We start from the raw sequence: 17,524 nt of genomic DNA, 5'->3' as shown, positions 1-17,524 counted from the left end.
GCGAGTACAAGCTTGTTCAATTTCTGCTACGTCACCGAGTCAAGAAGCCTTCCGGGTAGAGATTCTTGACAAGCAAGACTCATTGCTTTACTTCTATCCTAATCTCAGTCCTGATTTTTTCGCCCTTTATTCTTGTATTCTATTCTCAAACAAACACCACATAGCACATCTATAGAATGAAGAATGAGATATTCGAGGATTGCAAGCAGCGAGTGGATTTTAGGCGAGTAGCGAAAGAGAAAATAATACAGAACTAGTGGATGTATTTGTTCAAAAAATAGCTTCGCGGCTTTATCTGTAAATGCTAAAAATCCATTCCAATTGGGCGGTGTAATCAGAAATTGATGTATTCCTCGTTCGTTTTGATCTATCTACACCCTTCTACTTTCTCTCAACTTGAGAAAAGAGAACCGAGACAAGTACTGCCGGTTACTAACCACATGTATATATTCACTTGTAAACTATTGAAGGAAACTCATTGGAAGTGAGGGCTTGGACTGTTGTCCCTTTGCGGTACAATGTGAAATTCATTTGTATCTTTCTTTGAAACAATCTGTATGCCTGATAAGAGTTTGTGCAAAGCCCATGAGGCAATTCATTTCCCAGCAGTTATTCGAGGTGCTTGATAATCGCACAAAATTGTCCATCCTACTTTATCTCTTTTTGTCTCATACACATCATGTATATCAAAATGAAAAGTACAACATGAATGCCCGAACTCCAATCCAGCCCTGAACACCTTTAACATTCGATTCTCTAGTCCCGAATCCATTCGCCATATCCTCTGTTCATAAAAAAAACCCCCCACCAGATTGAAATATTCTCAACCCAACCTATACCATTCAATCGACCCTCCAAATCAAAAATCGTAATTTACCCCCCTCTTTAGGAAACTTCAGCGTCCCCTCCACTAGTCCACTCTCCCTAACTCCTTCCACTGCCTCTGTAAAACATCTTCTCATCTCTGTAGACGGGCTTGACTGTGGTACTGACAAAATCGGCGATCGAATCTCGTGATTATTAATATGGCCCCATGATTTATCGAAATCGTCTTGTTCATCCACTTTAGGTTTGGGAAATTGAGGACGGCAATGAGGTTTTACTTTTGGTTTCGATACTGGAGATTTGGGAAGAGAGTCTAAAGGAGGCTCAGAGGTGGATTTGTCGATGGAAGTGTAGACGAGGCCGAGGAAAATCCCTTGAAGAGAAGCATCGCCAGTTACTTCTGAGAGAGAAAGGGTCGAGATCATCGGGGCGGTGGAGCCAGAAGAAGTTGGTAGGTTTGAGTTGAAGAATGAGTGAGAGAGGAGGACATTCGGGAGGTGATGATGAAGAGATGTGGGTAGAGTGGATGTGAAGGAGACAGGTGGCATCGGGAGAGATGGCATAAAAATGCAGGATTGAGGTGAGGAGGGAGTTGGACGAGGTAATGAGGGGTCAATTATAGGTCGTTGAAATGATCCTAAATAAATTTGTTAACTTCTGGTTATACTGTTGATGTCTTGTAAATGGGAGAAAAGTCCCAGGAATTATCAATTGAAGAGAAGCTGGACTGAACAGAAATTCGCCAACTACTTACGTTCATTCTTCTCAACTGCCCTCGCAGACACAACGGCCCCCAATCCCGCCATCATAAATAAATTAGAAAACAACATTTTCTTTCGATAACCTTTTCTTTTCAAATAATTTCCTTTAAAAAAATATTACAACTTAATTGAATCGAAAATATCTAAGACTCTTTCCTGAAGTAATCCGCGGCCGGCCGTAGCCTTCCAAAATCCACGGGAGAAGCTCAGATTTTAAACAATCTTTCTCTCTAAGCTTAAACGCCAAGTGAGCGACCAGTAACGCACGATGCCTTATAAGTGACAAACAGATTAATATCCCCATATTTTCAGATTTCACATATCTCAAATACACAGATAGAAAAGGTTGACCACAGGAAAAAGATATGGGAAACATCAAAACGTCATCCCAAGAATTGAGTGTTATTGGGTAACATTGATCTTGTTACATGGTTTGTGTCAAGGGGCTTCAGGGGTCGTTCGTTTTAAGTTACCGAGCATGCACATGCGTAGCGAGAATGTATCCACCAGTCAATCCACTTGGAAGAATTGAGAGAAAATTGCATAAAGCTTAAGAGGAGATCCTAGAAACAATATGGACTTTTCAAGACGAAAGCCAAGATATTGGCAGGTTTGGGAAGGTAGTACCGATAGATACGCCAAGAGATGAGAGGAAGCTGGGACCGTGACAGGATAAGTGGGGACACGGTGTTTGGGTCAAATTCTTGGAGGTTTAAAAAGGCGAAGAGAAGAGACGCACACAATCACGCGTTCAACAGATCAAATCCATGTATATGGGCTCGTCTCAAGTTTCTCAGACACCTCAAGTATCAACAATCAAAAATTGAACACGACGTGAATGCGTCAAGAAAGATATACGCCTGGATTTGAAAACATGAGTGTCTTTTATGATGCGATGAGAAAACTATATCAAGAGATTTTCATGCTTAAACCTTTTTTGACCCTCTCCCTCACCATATTCAACGGACATTTGACCGTTTCCGCGAATTTTATATTTGTAGATCATAAGACCTTCCAAACCGACTGGTCCCCGTGCATGGATCTTGTTTGTTGATATTCCTACTTCGGTACCGAAGCCAAAGCGCATCCCATCGGCCATGCGACTGGACGTATTCCAGAAAACTCCTGCTGAGTCAACACCAGCCATAAATCGCTCGGCGAGATCAGAAGATGACGTGAGTATCACATCTGTGTGATGAGAACCATGAATATTGATATGTGAAATAACTTCGTCGAGATTAGAAACAGTCTTGATGGCAAGAACAAGGGATAAATGCTCCGTGTCAAAATCACTTTCAACTGCATCTTCGAGCAAGACTGCTTGATTAGAGGGAAGTCTTGATGTAAGAGCTGATTTACTCGAAGCATCACATAGTAGAGAAACACCCTTCTCTAATAGTGCTTCTGCAACTTTAGGAAGAATTGTCTCGAGAGCTGCTTGCTCAACGAGTAAAGTCTCCACGCTATTGCATGCGGCTGGATATGAAGTTTTTGAATCAACGATAACCCTTGTTGCCATTGCTGGGTCGGCCGTTTTCTCAAGATATATCGAGCAAAGGCCATCTGCGTGACCCATCACTGGAATTTTGGTATTTTCCTTGATATATCTGACCAATTCGTTCGAACCTCTTGGGATAACGAGATCAATATATTGGTCCAATGCCAATAATTGAGGAATTACATCCCGGGTAGTAACTAATTGGATCGCAGCTGCAGGGACTTCTGTGGATTGTAAAGCCGCTGAGATTACCGTAGAGATAGCAATGAAAGATTCGGTAGATTCTTTTCCACCTGTAAAACATTAGCTTTCATTTGAACGACGACATGAATGTTTTATCGTACCCTTCAAGATAGCGGCGTTTCCGGATTTAATTGCTAACGAAGCAATGTTTGCGATGACTTCTGGACGTGCTTCAAAGATAATCAGAAGGACTCCAATGGGGCACGACACTCGCTCGAGGTCTAGACCATCATCAAGCCTCGTTCGCAATGTAACTTTTCCAACTGTATGAAGTGATCAGCCATCATTCACCTTATGGGGAAATTTGTCAATACCAGGGTCGTCAAGATCTCTGACATCCAGAATTCCCTTCAACATATCCTCGTATTTTCCCTTCTTTCCCAAATCCAGCCTCGATACTATACTTAAGCTTAAACGACCACTTTTGGCTTCTTTTCGAGCCAATTCAAGATCTCGGGCATTGGCTGCTAGTATATCTGCTTTGTTTTGTAGAAGTGCATCATGAATAGACGTTAGAGCTGCATTTCTAGAGGCTGTTGGAAGTGTAGCTAGAACGTGAGAAGCAGTCTTAGCCCCGCTCGCAGCTTCTGCTGGGGTTGCGTTTGTGAGAGACATGGGTATTTGCAGAATTCGGGTTAAAAAAAAGGACGAAGGACTTTAGAAGAGGTAAGTCGAGGTTACGAACACTTTAGCTTTGTTAACGGTACAAGAACGTGCTATAGATTCACCCGAAAAAGTCTTGATAACAAATAATGAATGCCCTTGTTCCACCCTCAGTGCGATGACTGATTTCTGGAAATTTTGACAGCACGTGATTGTGACCGGAGTATACGGCCGCTAGCGGGTACCAACCCCACAAACAAGTGGGAGCTCTGTAGCTCCAAGGCAACATCGTAGCCTCTCACAACTTCGTTTCTCGAATCGATTCGCCTGATATCAATAGAATTGGGATTCAAAGATAGTATACTGAAGCTACCTTTGACATTCCTGGAGTTAAGTTTGAGATTACCTCGTCTATTCCACACGGCATCTATCCGAGACCAGCTCAAGTCCTTAAAAGCTGTGTACCTAGTAATCGATTGAGTGACTTCCCACAAACGCTCATTATCTGGTCGCATACTCTACCTTCAAGATGGACAATTTCCTCTCCCGCATGCTTTTATTTCCTCCCCATCCAGCGCCCTTGGTACCTCTCACGGATTTGCAATATGATACTGGCATCACATCACAAATCGACAGTTTAAAGAAGACCTCCGAGAAGACATTGTTACAGCCGACTGCAGGTGATGAAAGTCCTTTAGATGTGCGCAGAATTATTGAAATTGTGGACGGACAAGAGCTAATAAGTTTGTGATAGGTGATCAACCCCTCATTAAATACAGTTCCATACATCTACATTCTAAGAGCCCACATCGCTGCGGCCCATAGAGGCGAGAAGGGAGTCAACGTCAATGACTTATGGGAGAAGGCGACAGCCTTTTTACATAGTTTCGATAAAAGGCAGATCCGATACCTTGGCAAAGAGATACAAGATGTCATGGAATTTGTAGCGCAAGTTGCTTCGGAACAACGTCAGGTGCGTAGAAATATATCTTGTTTCATGGAAGAAAATAATACTAAAGTCTACATAGCCAGGTGCTGCCATTCCCCCAATTAGAGAAGCAATACTTCGAATCGACCCCTCAGGATCGGTCCTTACCTCAAACCATATATATCTTGTCCGGTTGGCTCTCCAAACACGTTACTTCGCTGCCATTACAGAACTTATTGACAAACCCATCCTTTATATACCTGCCAAGCAACCAGTTTCATACACACGTTATCTTTGCGAAGCCGACCTACCGGCACAATCCTATGTGACGATCAAATCGAACTTTTCCACCAAACTAAATCCTCTCGAGATACTAGAGTATTTCTATTACAGTGGATCAATCTATATTGGTTTACAGAGATGGGACGCTGCATTGGAGATGTTGGAGAATGCTATAATATATCCATCAAATGATAATAGCGTGAGCCTTGTCATGGTTGAGGCATACAAAAAATGGTTACTCGTTGGACTTCTTCAATATGGAAAGGTCCTTCAACTTCCAAAGACCACTTCCCCGGCCGCCGCTAAAGCATTCCACATTATTGCAAAACCATACGAAGCTATTGCCGGTATCTTTGAAACTGGATCAGCGGCACGATTAAAGAGCGAGGCCGAATTCGGTCGACAGATATGGTCTGACGATGCTAATTTCGGGTTAATTTGCTGTGTTCTGGCTGCTTATCAAAAGTTTCAGATCCGTAATCTTGCCAACGTCTATTCAAAAATTGGAGCTGCGGATATCATGGGTCTTACGATGAGCGCAGAAACTGGTGCAAAGTTAACTTCAATCAAACAGATTGAAGATCTTGTACAGAGCATGATCGCCGAAGGCACTTTACCTGCAACTATGATTCGAGATCAATCTGGCCATGCAGTTGTTACGTTCTCGCCAACCGGTCCAGTCCTTTCGGAAACCCAAGTTCAAAATGATTTAGTGGCATCGACTCGACGTATCCAATCATTAGCCAAACAAATCAAAGTTACGGATAGAGTTTTGACACATGACAAGCGATATATTGACAGTGCTCAGAAGGCTCAGTTGAAGCTGAAAAATGCTGCCAACGCTGGTGGAACAGCAGAGCCCTTGGACTGGAACTCTATAATTGAGGACGAGGACATAATGATGGAGACATAGTTAGTTTAATTCAGGTGTAGCGGGAATATTTAGTGGTTCATGACGAAGTGGGCATTGGTTTCTTTCTCTAGGAAGACGTGGTATGGATCAATCGCAAAAAGCGATGTTTGCTCTGGGCAATGAACGGGTTGTAATACACAGTAAAGTCTTTCGAAGAAATCGGAAGCAGTGGCGTATGGGCAGGTGGCGTATTATGAAGATATGATAGGAATGAATCTATGAAGTAGAGAAAATGAATCTATGAATCCTAAACAAGTAAGAATGCAAATAAGCATGCATTGGTTGTGGTAATACTTTCATATTCTTCGTGCAAATCTCTATCATGAAATTGAAAATGACACTAGCATTGACTACGCAACGCCAAACAGTGTGAAGTACCATCATCAAACTCATCATGGTCATTGATAAAAAGGCTCTTGCCTCTCCCACGCCATCATTATTCTTCTCAAACCATAAACACTACATGTCAAGTTATACACATCTAATCAATGTTGTACGCCTTGATCAACTCCGCCAACTTCAGAGCATCAGCAGCGTAATTTACAGCTGAGGCTGAAATGACCGAATATCGGACCCTATGGTAATAATTAGTCGCATATCCACAATACTAATATGTGTGGGATCAGAATTGACATACCTTGCTTGATCTTGATAAGTGTCAGTTTTGCATCGAACCTTGAATGTCATCATCTTGCAATTTGCATCCTCAAACACTCTCTCCATAGCTGGTGGATCATTTTCTTTCATCTCCATCAGCTCATCTGCACTCTTTCCAATGACTAGCTTTCCCACTTCGTCAAAGGCCGTTAGCCACATTTGACCGGTATGATCGTTGACATTCAAGGCGAGAATATAGCGATATTCGGGTTTAGGGTGGCTTTGGTTACATTTCTCGCAACGCCAGGTGCCATCATTTTGGTCAACGACTTTCTTGTTGCAGTTCTCGTTGAGACAGGCTGGGTAGCAGAAGTTGTCTTGTTTGATGTAGACGATGGTGGCTCTAGAAGAGAAGTAGTCTGTGTTCTCCTCAGACATTCCAAGACCCTCATCCTTGACTTGAGCAATGGTCTTGACGGGATCTTGGCGGCCTCCTGCTGCTCCAGCGCTGGCCAAATTGCTATGAGAAGCAAAGTTAGAAGTACGACCTTGGGAGTCATACCACCCCTTGAGTCTGTGTGCTTCTTGGATATCTGGGTCAAAGGACATAGAGCCAGAAGATAACAAACTCAGACTTCTACCACCGAAATCGGAAACTTTGACGCCCTTGAAAGCCACAACCGCCTCTGGACTGGCATCAAAAGAGGTTGCTGTCTTGCCCCATATTGTCAATCGTACAGAATATCCAGTCTCGTCAACCAATGTTAACTCTCTTTTGCTGTAGGGTTTGCTGGTCGTCTTCGACGTAATTTCTGAGATCTCTCCAACTTCCTTGAGCACAGCAATGAGATCAACTGTGCTGTCTTTTTCAATAGACTGTAATTCTCCAATGTTGGAAAAGTTATATCGTACTTGAGGGACATTATCTTGGTCTTCGGCTTTCTCTACCAGGGTATCTCGTTCGAACATAAGCTCGTAATCATTATTTATGTTGGAGAATTGCTTCTTGGCGATTTGAACACGACATGGACTCGTGATATAATAGACGCTACCTTCCTGGAAAATCTCATATAAAGCATCGCACTGCTCGTTGAAGCCCGTAGCCTTGATCTCGCCACTGTCATCGAGAAGATTCACGCTGAAGAGCTTTCCTTCACTATTCGGCTTGGACCATGTTCTGATATCTGACTTGCTTGTAACTCTTGCTTTGATTGTCCATTTGTGGGCATATGGCGACAAAGACTCAATGGGATATATAGTGGCGTGTGATGAGGAGCTAGAGGGTCCGTTGCGGGATGGGAGTGCACGATCTTGGGCTGCAGGTTGTTGAGGTTGGGGTTTGTTTCCGTAGAAACCACTTCCGGCAATGCTAGTATTTGTTGGCTTAACGTCCTCCTCGACCTTGACCGCGGTTGGTTCTCCAATCTTTTCCATAGTGCCCAGGCTTTCGATGACATCGATATCGAGGATAATCAGAATTCTAAGAGCAGCATTAGGCACCGACCTCTTGTTAGGGAATCTAAGTCTACTAACCTTTTTCCTTTCACTTCATTCGCCTGATAGTTCTTCAGACGAATGAAGCAGCCTTTTGTCAACTTTCCGTCGTGTATAACATGGTTTGCCTCTAATCCGCCATCAGTCAAATGACTCTCGCAGAGTTTAAGTAAAAGAGCACGAGTTCTACTTACGAGTGGCAAGCATGCACTGTACAAAGTTTTGGATGTCGCTCACGACAAGTCTGAATCTTTCAGCTTGTCCATCTACACCCGCACCCATAGGTTTGACTTGTACTACCTGGCATACTGGTACCGGGAAGTCTTTTATTACTCGATCAGTGTCATTGAAGATAGCACTTCCAAGAGTTAGCAATGGAAAGACGATTTGAATGAATGTAATACTCACTTCAATGCACCTTGAGTAATTTGAGCTTTTGCAACTTCCATTATTATCAACGACTTTATTATTCTTGGATCTACTGAAAATAAATGTATACCAAGTATTTGATTTATTGACTTGTCAACTTTTCCTTACTGATGATGAGTCGCGGTTCGTGTAAATTGATTTTAGAATTTCACGCGTCTTGGAACGTGCTTCGCCGCGCTAGCAGCCTAATTATATCACGCTAACACGAAGCCTCCCCGCTCTTCATCATCCGCCCCTCTTCACGTGGCCTCCCGCCCGCCGCCAAGCTTCAGTGCCCAAATATCATCCATTCATTTCCTTGTTGACAGAACAACATTAACTTGCAAACATCCAGAACTACATACAATATGGCTGAAGAGACCGCTACCAGAGCTCCAGAGAGCGATGCTATGGAGGACTCAAAAGAGGTTCCTCAAGTCGAACCAAGCCCAATTCCAGGAGATACTCCAGCGCAAAGCGGTGCGAGTTTGGGTGTACGTCTTTGAGACACTGAATGGGAAGAATATTACTAACTTTTACAAGGAGCATTGTGTAAAGGATAGGCCAACACGTTAGTACTCTTGCGCATTGATTCTGCATCTTCTAGAAACTGCAGAAATCAATTACTGACGAAAATAGCTGCCGGGCAAGGTTCATCTGGAGAAACTACACAACTTGGAGGGGTCGACGTTTACATTTCCAAGCCCAGCGAATATCCTCATGCGCCATCGAAACTCTTACTACTTCTTACGGGCGCTACAGGCATGCATTCGGTCAATAATCAGATTCAAGCCGATAAATTCGCTGGAGAAGGTTTCCTCGTTATCATGCCCGATATGTTCCACAACGACCCATTACCTGGTTCCGTGACCTATGCTGAAGATAAGGATCCTTCTTTGATTGAGAAGTTGAAGATGCACGCCGCAGAGACAGCAAAAAGTTTCTTGGCAGATATGTGGCTCGCAAGACAAACACCCGAAAAGATTTTACCGATTATCCACAAAGTCATCGATGCCGCAAAGGACGAGTTCGCAGATGCAGTAGCGAATGGAGGAGGAATCTATTCTGTTGGATATTGCTTAGGTGGAAGAATGACTCTGTTACTTGCAGGCGAGAAATCAGACGCCGTTCACTGGGGTCAGCAACCGGCGAAAGATGAGGAAGCCGCCGTTGAAAAGAAAGGACCGTACATTAAAGCTGGCGCAATCGCTCACGCAACATTAGTCGGCAAGGAGGATTGGGAAGGAACCAAAGTTCCATTGGCATTTGTTTGTGTCGAGGATGATCAATTGTTTTCCGATGACGTTCAAGAAGTTGGAAAGACATACCTGAATGAGAATAACATCGAACATGAATTCAAGACATATTCGGGAGTTCCTCATGGATTCGCCGTATTCGGTGATTACGAGCAATTGAACATTAAGCAGGCACAAGCGGAGGCGTACGATCAAATTTTGGCATGGTTGAAAGCACATTAAGTGATCTTCCCTTTGCTTGGCGTATACGAAGGTGTTTGGTGTTGCCGATGATGGCTTGCTGTTACGAGCTATGGCTCAAGGTTTTGACTTAAGTTTTAGGATGGTAACACATCACAATGTTTACGAAGCAACTCAGTAAAGTATGCTATGAAATGAAATCTTAACTTGCACATTGAATTATGTGTCAATCTGCGAATTATTGGAGTATCATACTATCGTTCGAGCTCATTTTCACAAAATCTTTCCAATCTCGCTAGCCCCTAATTTGATTTCACCACTAAAGTCACATGTTGGACATTATCTACTGTCCTTTTCAATTTTAAGGAAGAACACACATTTTTGTAGTCTTGCTATAAGAGAACCCTTCATGTATGGGCGGGGTCCCAAATATGAGATAGCACCAGCTTGTCTTACCCATGAGCACTCTTACTTTCAATCATCTTCATAGATATAGTCCTTGAGGATTCTCCCCCCAGCGTATATAACACAAACGCAACAAAATGCATCGTCGCCAAAGTCGAAACGGTAAATATATACATACTATAATCCGCATTGTCCCCATCTAGCACTTACAAAAAAGTAGAAGTTGACAGGTATTGATTTAAACCGGTATTATCTACTTCTTTTCAAATCCTCAATATGTAGTAAAGCACTGACTGGTATGTGCTTTTTAACTGCATTCTTCTTCTCCTCCCTGGAACAATAAACATAAGCGAGATCTAGATCTTGTAGAGATGGTTCTGATTTGGATGCAACAGTGGTGAGGACGAGCGAGTAGTGGTAGGGAATGGAATTGTGAGGGGAAAGGGGAAAGAGGATTGCTCACACAAATTAATGTACGGAGGTGGGAGAATTCCCTTTCGTAAGGATGTACTAATGAAATTTGGTTGTGGTTGTGGTTGTGGTTGTTCGGCTGGAGTGGGATATCGGAGGTGGAAGAGCAAGTGGAAGTGGAGAGAATATGGCTGGAACGATAATGATAAAGGGGCAAAGTTGTAGCAGCGAAAGTTTTTGGACTCAGCGATCAGCGAATAGTTGCTGAGGTTCCTGTTGCATGTTCACGCGGTTTGCAGGATTCTAAACTCTGGCGTACTGCTATACACATGGCATTGGGTGACTTGTTGACCTCAGACCAATACCGAATTTTATGTTAATGTCAGGTGCGGATGACAAATGTGGCTCTGGCTATTCAAATGTGGATTGATACGATGCCCATTACGTTTTTTGTTGTTTCCTCCTGTACCTGACAGGTAGATTGAGGCTTGAGGTACTCGACAGAGATGAGACTTTTTAGGGGGGGGATCTCCCGCTTTGGGTTTGGCGGTTGTGCATCCTGTTGTATCTGCGTTAAATACCTACACTCTACTTTCATGGGAAGGCCTTGATTGCTAATAGAAATAGATAGATGCGCAATACCATAATAGAATTTTCTGTTTATAGTATGCCAGACCAATGTGTGAGATCCACCAAAAAAGTATTCTACTATCTTCCCTCAAACATCTGGGAAACAATGAAATCTCTAAGCTAATCCAGGCTTCAGCTAATCGCTGTTTCTTTCAAGGGCCCGCTCAGGAATATAGAAATACGTAAACGAAAAAGCTCAAGCGCTTGCTGAGCTTTATATAGAGATCATGTATATTTTCACAATGAATCTGGATGGTTACCATCCATGACCTTAAAAAAGATCTTCATAAGCAAAAATTATGATATTTATAGAGTATCAATTTATATCAGCTAGTATAGCAATACTCAAAAAAATTCCCAAACTCCATCCATGCTAACCGTCTCAATGTGAATAGCTCCCGACTCCAAGGCTTGCTCCTATACAATTATCTTTCTCGCCTCCTCTACACCTCTCTGTGTGCGTATGTCCATATTATCGATACCATATTATCCTCCCCATTGAACACTCCTAAACCTCCCCGAACACACGGCAGGCCCATCAAACACTTCCCGGCACCCAACCCTCTCCAATCCTCCTCATATCCTCCACAAACTTCCTACTAACAATCTTCTTCCCGCCCTTCCCATTGACTGGACAATGTTCATCTGGATCGTAAAATGGGTTTTGTAGGAGCCGGATATATGCCGCTTGCATCGCTTTGAATATCTGTTTGCACCATTAGCACTCTCTTCCGAATCCTTCCCATTCCTCTCCCCATCCCCATCAGCTAGAAAACAAAACTCAAAACTCACACTCTTGATATCCCCCTCCCTCACCCCTCCTCCCCCCACACCCCCCTCTGCATTCCCATTCCCCCCATTCCCCCCCATATTCCTCACCACCCTCCCCCTCCCATCCACAAAAACCACAAACCTAACCCCCGTATTCGTCTCAAACCCATACGCCGCCAACCTCTCATCAACCGCGTACAGCAGCCCCAAGTCCCCCGTTAAATTGCTCCCCGAAATGCGACTCCGCGAATCAAATATATCGAGTGTGGAACTTAGCAGAAGCGAGTACTGGAGAGGTGTACGGAGGGATTCGTGGACGGCAGGTGTAGATTTGGTGGGGGTGGAGGCAGAGGAGGATGTTGGGTAGGGTGGTGAGTGAGGTGGGAAGATGGAGATGTGGAGGGGATTATTCTGGGCGTGTTAGTTGTTTGTACATGACGTATAAAATTTGGAGGGTGGTGGGAAGGAGAATAAGAAGAGGATAGACAGAGGGGGGATTGGACAACGTACATTCTTGCCTATGACGCCTAGACAGGCTATTGAAGGAATTGTTGTCATGTTTGAAGGTATATGATTCTGCACTATCTGTCCTTAAATTGAACGAAGAGCACGGGTACTTTGATAGGTTTTAGGGAATGAAGTTGTATTGCGATGCGATTTGCGATGCGAATGTGATTGTAGTTTGCCGAGAACTCGCAAGGCTATGGTCCGCGCGACAGTGAAGCAAGAAATATTTAGATTGTCGAACTTCAACATATATTTGCAGCTGATTTTTTTGAGTATAGGGTTCAGATTTACGAGGAGAACTTCAAGGGATTCTGATAATATATAAATATTCATAACAGTACTTATTGGGTATTGTACAATCCATCCAGCCTCGTAGCCTCGTCATGAGACCTATCATCCAAGATGTGCAAAAGCGCTCATTCATATCAGAAAAACACCTCCACGCCATTGATTTTTCGGAATCTCTGTATCTTTCCAATACTTTCCTCTTACAGATTATAGACAGCTTGGTCTCTCCTAAAGAATCCCCTGGAAAAGAAAGGAACATGAATTGCGAACAGCTGATCACTTTAATTCCTCCACACCAAGGGATTCCGTCTCATCCAAAGCTTTCAAAGCTTCCTCAATCTCTTTCGGGTCACTGATACCCCAGACTCCGCCTCCCTTTAAGGTGTCCATCCCCCTCATCCCAACTTCTTTGCCTACCAAATTTCTCCCAACTTTCCCTGGACCAATACCAATCCACCTCCGAACTTTCTTCTCCTGGTCCAAGTATTTGATTGAATCCCACCATCTGACAGTTTCAACACAACTTCTCGACCACAGGTCCTTCAGTTCCTCTTTACTTTGGAACGGCCTTGCACTGACATTACTTATGCAATCCATGGTCCCAGGGAATATTAATAAGTCCTTGTCTTCTTTTCCCTTCACCTTACTCTTCCCCTCCAATAGTTTCAACATAGACTTCGCCGCAGGCCTCATCAATGGACTGTGAAAAGGACTATCACTCTTTAACCTAACGGCCCTAGGATCATGGCCTCCAAATTGTCTCAAATGCGTCAACAATTCCTTTATTCTCCCAATATTCCCGCTTAAGACAATCTGATTCTTGCTGTTCATGTTCGCAATTAGCACTTGTTGAATAGGAGGGACCTCCGCACTTTCAGACTTTGAACCCGCAGAAATGTGACCTAGAAATTGGTGTATAGCTTCGATTAGAGAAGAGAGGTGATCGGGTTCCGTAACCAAAGCTACCATCCCATACTCACCTCCATGTTCTGCGCTTGCTCTCCGCGAACATTCGGCCATGATTTCTGCCCGTTTGCGCACGAGGTACAAACTATCTTCAAACTCCACATATCCCCCAACAACCAACGCAGCAAATTCGCCCAAAGAATGTCCCAATGTAAAATCAACTCGCTCGTGTGTATTGAAGCCAAATTCGCGTTCTAAAACTCGTAAAATCAAGATGGAAGACGCCATGATCGCAGGTTGCGCATTGCCCGTAGCTGTGAGGGTACTATTGGGCCCATTCGCTATTATGGATGAGAGTTTATATCCCAGAAGATCATCAATTTCTTCGACTATAGGGCCGGCGGTAGAGGGGAAGGCTTCGAGCCATGGCGTTAACATTCCGACTCTTTGAACTCCTTGACCTGTCGATTGTTAGTGAATACGAACAAACCAACATCACCACAGACATGCGGCATCATGCGATCATACCAGGAAAGAACAGCGCAGTTTTCGGCCTCGAAGATTTATTAGATGAAGCATATCGCCTCTCTTTTCTTTCCCCCGAAAGTCGTAATCGATATGTTGTAGCAGGATAAAGTGTCTTGTTTGTATTCAATGCGCAATCTTCAAGAAAGAAAGTCGAACGACTTGGAATGCGCCGGGGCGCAAAACACTTCATTGTTGGATTTCTATAGTTTATACGGAACGAGTGAATGGAGATAAAGTTAAGATGCTGAAGATCATGACCCAAAGAATCTGGATATTTAAAGGTTTGATTGACTCACAGCTTCGAAGCTTTCACACAAGCTTCACGAGGCTGTCTTCGGCACAAAGCTACGCAGCCCTTCCATCCGGACCATTTTAACCGATCAAGGATCCCCGCAATCGGCCGAGGAAGAAGGGGGACCCCACTAACCAAGGGATTGACAGGGTTGATGGTATATAAAAATCACAAGTCGCTACAGCGAGAGTTAAGAATGGGGACATTGGTTAAAGATGTGATGCAGTGAGTTGTAGTGAGTTGTAGTAAAGTTGAATTCTTGATTGTAGCATTAAATTCATGGTATTTTGACAGCAGTTTTGTCTAACTCCATTTCCCAGTCCCTTCATTAATGTCGTATCCCAAACACCGTTTACAAGCCTAGACAAATGCGCCGAGTGATCCCATAATCTATAATGAACCCCGTCTATGACTCAAGCCAGTCAAGGAATTGTGGTGTGAAATAGCTGACGATGATGGTCGCACCAGCTCTCAAAATACCCTCAGAAGATTCAATCGCCATTGTCTTCAAGTCAAAAACTCCAGCCTTTGCTCCAGCATGAATCATTGCAAATTCTCCACTAACTTGGTATGCTGCAACTGGCATATTCTTTCCAATTTCCTTTGCATCACTGATAATGTCAAGATACTGACTTGCTGGCTTAACCATGATGATGTCTGCACCTTCACCAATGTCTCTTTCAATGGCTCTGCGAGCAAGACCACGACCTCCCGGTGGTAATTGGTAACATTTTCGGTCTCCAAACGAAGGAACGGAACCAGCTGCATCACGGAATGGTCCATATAAACAACCAGAGAACTTGGCAGCATATGACATCAAGACAACTCTGTGTGCAATACCCTCCTCGATCAATTTAAGCTTGATGGCACGAATGCGACCATCATTCATATCTGAAGGAGCTACACAATGAGCACCAGCTTGAGCATATGCGATTGCGACGTCCGAAACGCGATCAACGGACAATTGATTGTTGAGACTACCATCATCCCTTAAGATACCGCAATGTCCATGGGAGGTGTATTCGCAAAGGCAGACATCTGCAACGATGAATAGTTGTGGGAATCTTTGACGGAGGAGTCGAATTGTGGCAATGACTGGACCTTGTGGGTCATCTGCAGCTGTTCCAAGAGCATCTTTGACGTTAGGCGCAATCGGTACACCGAATAATATAACAGATCTCAAACCCTTGCGAATAAGAGGTTCTAAAAATGGGACAACTTTGTTGATGCCTCGTCGGTGTTGATCGGGTAGGGAAGGAATAAGAGTTTCTTCGTCATCAATGTCGGAAATGAATAGGGGATAGATAAGCATTGACTGCGATTATTGTCAGAAGCTGAAAGAGATGTACATAGTGATGCAAATCTTACCTTGGTCAATTGTCTCTCAGCCTGCCATGATCTTGCCAAAGGATGACAGTAACCACCGTGCAGTTGACTACCAATATCTCCCGATATGCTCACGCTAGTCGCAGCGGTACTTGCGTACGATCTGGCTCTAGAGACGTGAGAGTCGGCCCTGGAAACATATGAAGCACGATCATCGTAAGTCGAAACGGATCCTGGTCCTCGAATTGGTGGTCGTCGCTCGCTGGCGGCATCTCTGAATGACAAGTCCTGTACGAGACTAGAGAATGACATGTTGGGTATACAATGAAGGGTTGTGAATGTATTAAGAGTTGGAATGATCGATGTTAAAAAGTGCAGATCCAAGTTGATATAAACTGTGTGAAGGTGGCGGAGGACGGAGGTTATGATGCAGACCGAGATGTGAAAGTTAAAAAATTACAGAGTCGGGTAAAATCGTGTGGTATATGAATACCACAATTATGATTGGATAAAAGTTTATAACAAAGATAATGAATCAAAAACTTCCCATGAGAATAATCAATCGAAAGGAAAGTGTCTGGAGATCTTATAAAGAGGTGACATGTGTGAAATAATTTTCAAATGGAACAGATTCCGAACATGATTACTAGGCACTCCGTGTTTCACGAACATCTCAGTGGGCAATTCAATAATGACATCCATGTTGATGTTATCCAATAATCGATAAGGTGATTCAGCTGATAACTACGGTGGCCGAGCAGCTGAGTAGATCTTTTCACAGCGGGTCAGATTTTCAATCAACTTTTTAAGATGACAAATGTTGTCTGTTGTTTTCGATTGGATAGAGGAAGAAAGAAGTAAACTTGATGGTTCCTTCCTTGTTATTGTATTATCGCATTTGTTAAGAAATGAACGTGAAAGGGGTGAAATTCTACTGTCCAAGGTCATAAGTGCACATAGTACCAAGGTAGAATAAGGCATTCAAAGCTCAAGACCTGACTCGAGAATACCCAAGTAGTAGATTGCCTTATAGTTCACCGTAATGATGACAATAATATTACCACATTTGTGCAAACAATCCGAATCAAAGCCGAATACAAATCAAAACAACCTCAATCCACAAAAACAACATGCCCCATTCCACCATTCCGAGCTCCGGTCTGCCATTCCGCATACATTTCGTACACTTTCCTAGCCATATCAATCGTCGTCAATATAAGAGAGGACAGCCCATCCACATGGCTCGATAGTCTCGGGTCCCATCCTTCAATTTTCTTGTGCCTTGGCTCGGCGGCCGTGGTATCAACCCCAGATACTTTCAGCTTAGCACATGCCAATGGTATTTGCCAGCACGCCCCTTGTGCGCGTTGTCAGCACTTAAGGAGTGCTCCTGTTCCTACGTCTGGAAAGTCTCCGCGGAAAATCGTTTCCGGAGATACATTACCGGAGCAGCTTTGGCGGAGTAAGCACTC

The 17,524-nt window shown here is 43.6% G+C and overlaps 8 protein-coding genes across 8 annotated transcripts; 2 read left to right on the top strand and 6 right to left on the bottom strand.

Annotated features, from left to right (window-relative positions):
- Nucleotides 1-281: 281 nt before the first annotated feature.
- On the bottom strand, nucleotides 282-1,655 carry EAE98_008966 (uncharacterized protein; the record flags this gene model as incomplete). Its single annotated transcript, XM_038956587.1, has 2 exons — nucleotides 282-1,462; nucleotides 1,580-1,655. 2 exons carry the CDS (start codon nucleotides 1,653-1,655, stop codon nucleotides 843-845), a joined length of 696 nt encoding a protein of 231 aa, XP_038806957.1. The 3' UTR covers nucleotides 282-842.
- Nucleotides 1,656-2,490: 835 nt separating this feature from the next.
- EAE98_008965 (uncharacterized protein) lies at nucleotides 2,491-3,942 on the bottom strand (the record flags this gene model as incomplete). The annotated part of the gene is made up of 3 exons (XM_038956586.1): nucleotides 2,491-3,377; nucleotides 3,429-3,590; nucleotides 3,642-3,942. 3 exons carry the CDS (start codon nucleotides 3,940-3,942, stop codon nucleotides 2,491-2,493), a joined length of 1,350 nt encoding a protein of 449 aa, XP_038806956.1.
- Nucleotides 3,943-4,459: 517 nt separating this feature from the next.
- EAE98_008964 (uncharacterized protein) lies at nucleotides 4,460-6,053 on the top strand (the record flags this gene model as incomplete). Its single annotated transcript, XM_038956585.1, has 3 exons — nucleotides 4,460-4,630; nucleotides 4,685-4,903; nucleotides 4,959-6,053. 3 exons carry the CDS (start codon nucleotides 4,460-4,462, stop codon nucleotides 6,051-6,053), a joined length of 1,485 nt encoding a protein of 494 aa, XP_038806955.1.
- Nucleotides 6,054-6,308: 255 nt separating this feature from the next.
- EAE98_008963 (uncharacterized protein) lies at nucleotides 6,309-8,695 on the bottom strand. Its single transcript, XM_038956584.1, has 5 exons — nucleotides 8,553-8,695; nucleotides 8,339-8,502; nucleotides 8,184-8,274; nucleotides 6,691-8,130; nucleotides 6,309-6,628 (listed from the first exon to the last, which is right to left on the bottom strand). Exons 1-5 carry the CDS (start codon nucleotides 8,591-8,593, stop codon nucleotides 6,535-6,537), a joined length of 1,830 nt encoding a protein of 609 aa, XP_038806954.1. The 5' UTR covers nucleotides 8,594-8,695; the 3' UTR covers nucleotides 6,309-6,534.
- A 225-nt stretch (nucleotides 8,696-8,920) lies between these two features.
- On the top strand, nucleotides 8,921-10,030 carry EAE98_008962 (uncharacterized protein; the record flags this gene model as incomplete). The annotated part of the gene is made up of 3 exons (XM_038956583.1): nucleotides 8,921-9,046; nucleotides 9,096-9,123; nucleotides 9,192-10,030. The coding sequence occupies 3 exons, from the start codon at nucleotides 8,921-8,923 to the stop codon at nucleotides 10,028-10,030; spliced, it is 993 nt and encodes a 330-aa protein (XP_038806953.1).
- Nucleotides 10,031-11,972: 1,942 nt separating this feature from the next.
- On the bottom strand, nucleotides 11,973-12,763 carry EAE98_008961 (uncharacterized protein; the record flags this gene model as incomplete). Its single annotated transcript, XM_038956582.1, has 3 exons — nucleotides 11,973-12,140; nucleotides 12,227-12,616; nucleotides 12,716-12,763. The coding sequence occupies 3 exons, from the start codon at nucleotides 12,761-12,763 to the stop codon at nucleotides 11,973-11,975; spliced, it is 606 nt and encodes a 201-aa protein (XP_038806952.1).
- Nucleotides 12,764-13,276: 513 nt separating this feature from the next.
- Nucleotides 13,277-14,624, bottom strand: EAE98_008960 (uncharacterized protein; the record flags this gene model as incomplete). The annotated part of the gene is made up of 2 exons (XM_038956581.1): nucleotides 13,277-14,367; nucleotides 14,435-14,624. The coding sequence occupies 2 exons, from the start codon at nucleotides 14,622-14,624 to the stop codon at nucleotides 13,277-13,279; spliced, it is 1,281 nt and encodes a 426-aa protein (XP_038806951.1).
- Nucleotides 14,625-15,132: 508 nt separating this feature from the next.
- EAE98_008959 (uncharacterized protein) lies at nucleotides 15,133-16,364 on the bottom strand (the record flags this gene model as incomplete). Its single annotated transcript, XM_038956580.1, has 2 exons — nucleotides 15,133-16,041; nucleotides 16,095-16,364. The coding sequence occupies 2 exons, from the start codon at nucleotides 16,362-16,364 to the stop codon at nucleotides 15,133-15,135; spliced, it is 1,179 nt and encodes a 392-aa protein (XP_038806950.1).
- Between the last annotated feature and the right edge of the window lie 1,160 nt (nucleotides 16,365-17,524).

The sequence above is a fragment of the Botrytis deweyae genome, assembly GCF_014898535.1.
Source record: "Botrytis deweyae strain B1 chromosome Unknown BDEW_025, whole genome shotgun sequence".
NCBI lineage: Eukaryota > Fungi > Ascomycota > Leotiomycetes > Helotiales > Sclerotiniaceae > Botrytis > Botrytis deweyae.
Note: the sequence above shows the minus strand (reverse complement) of the source record. Positions and strands in the feature narration are given on the sequence as shown.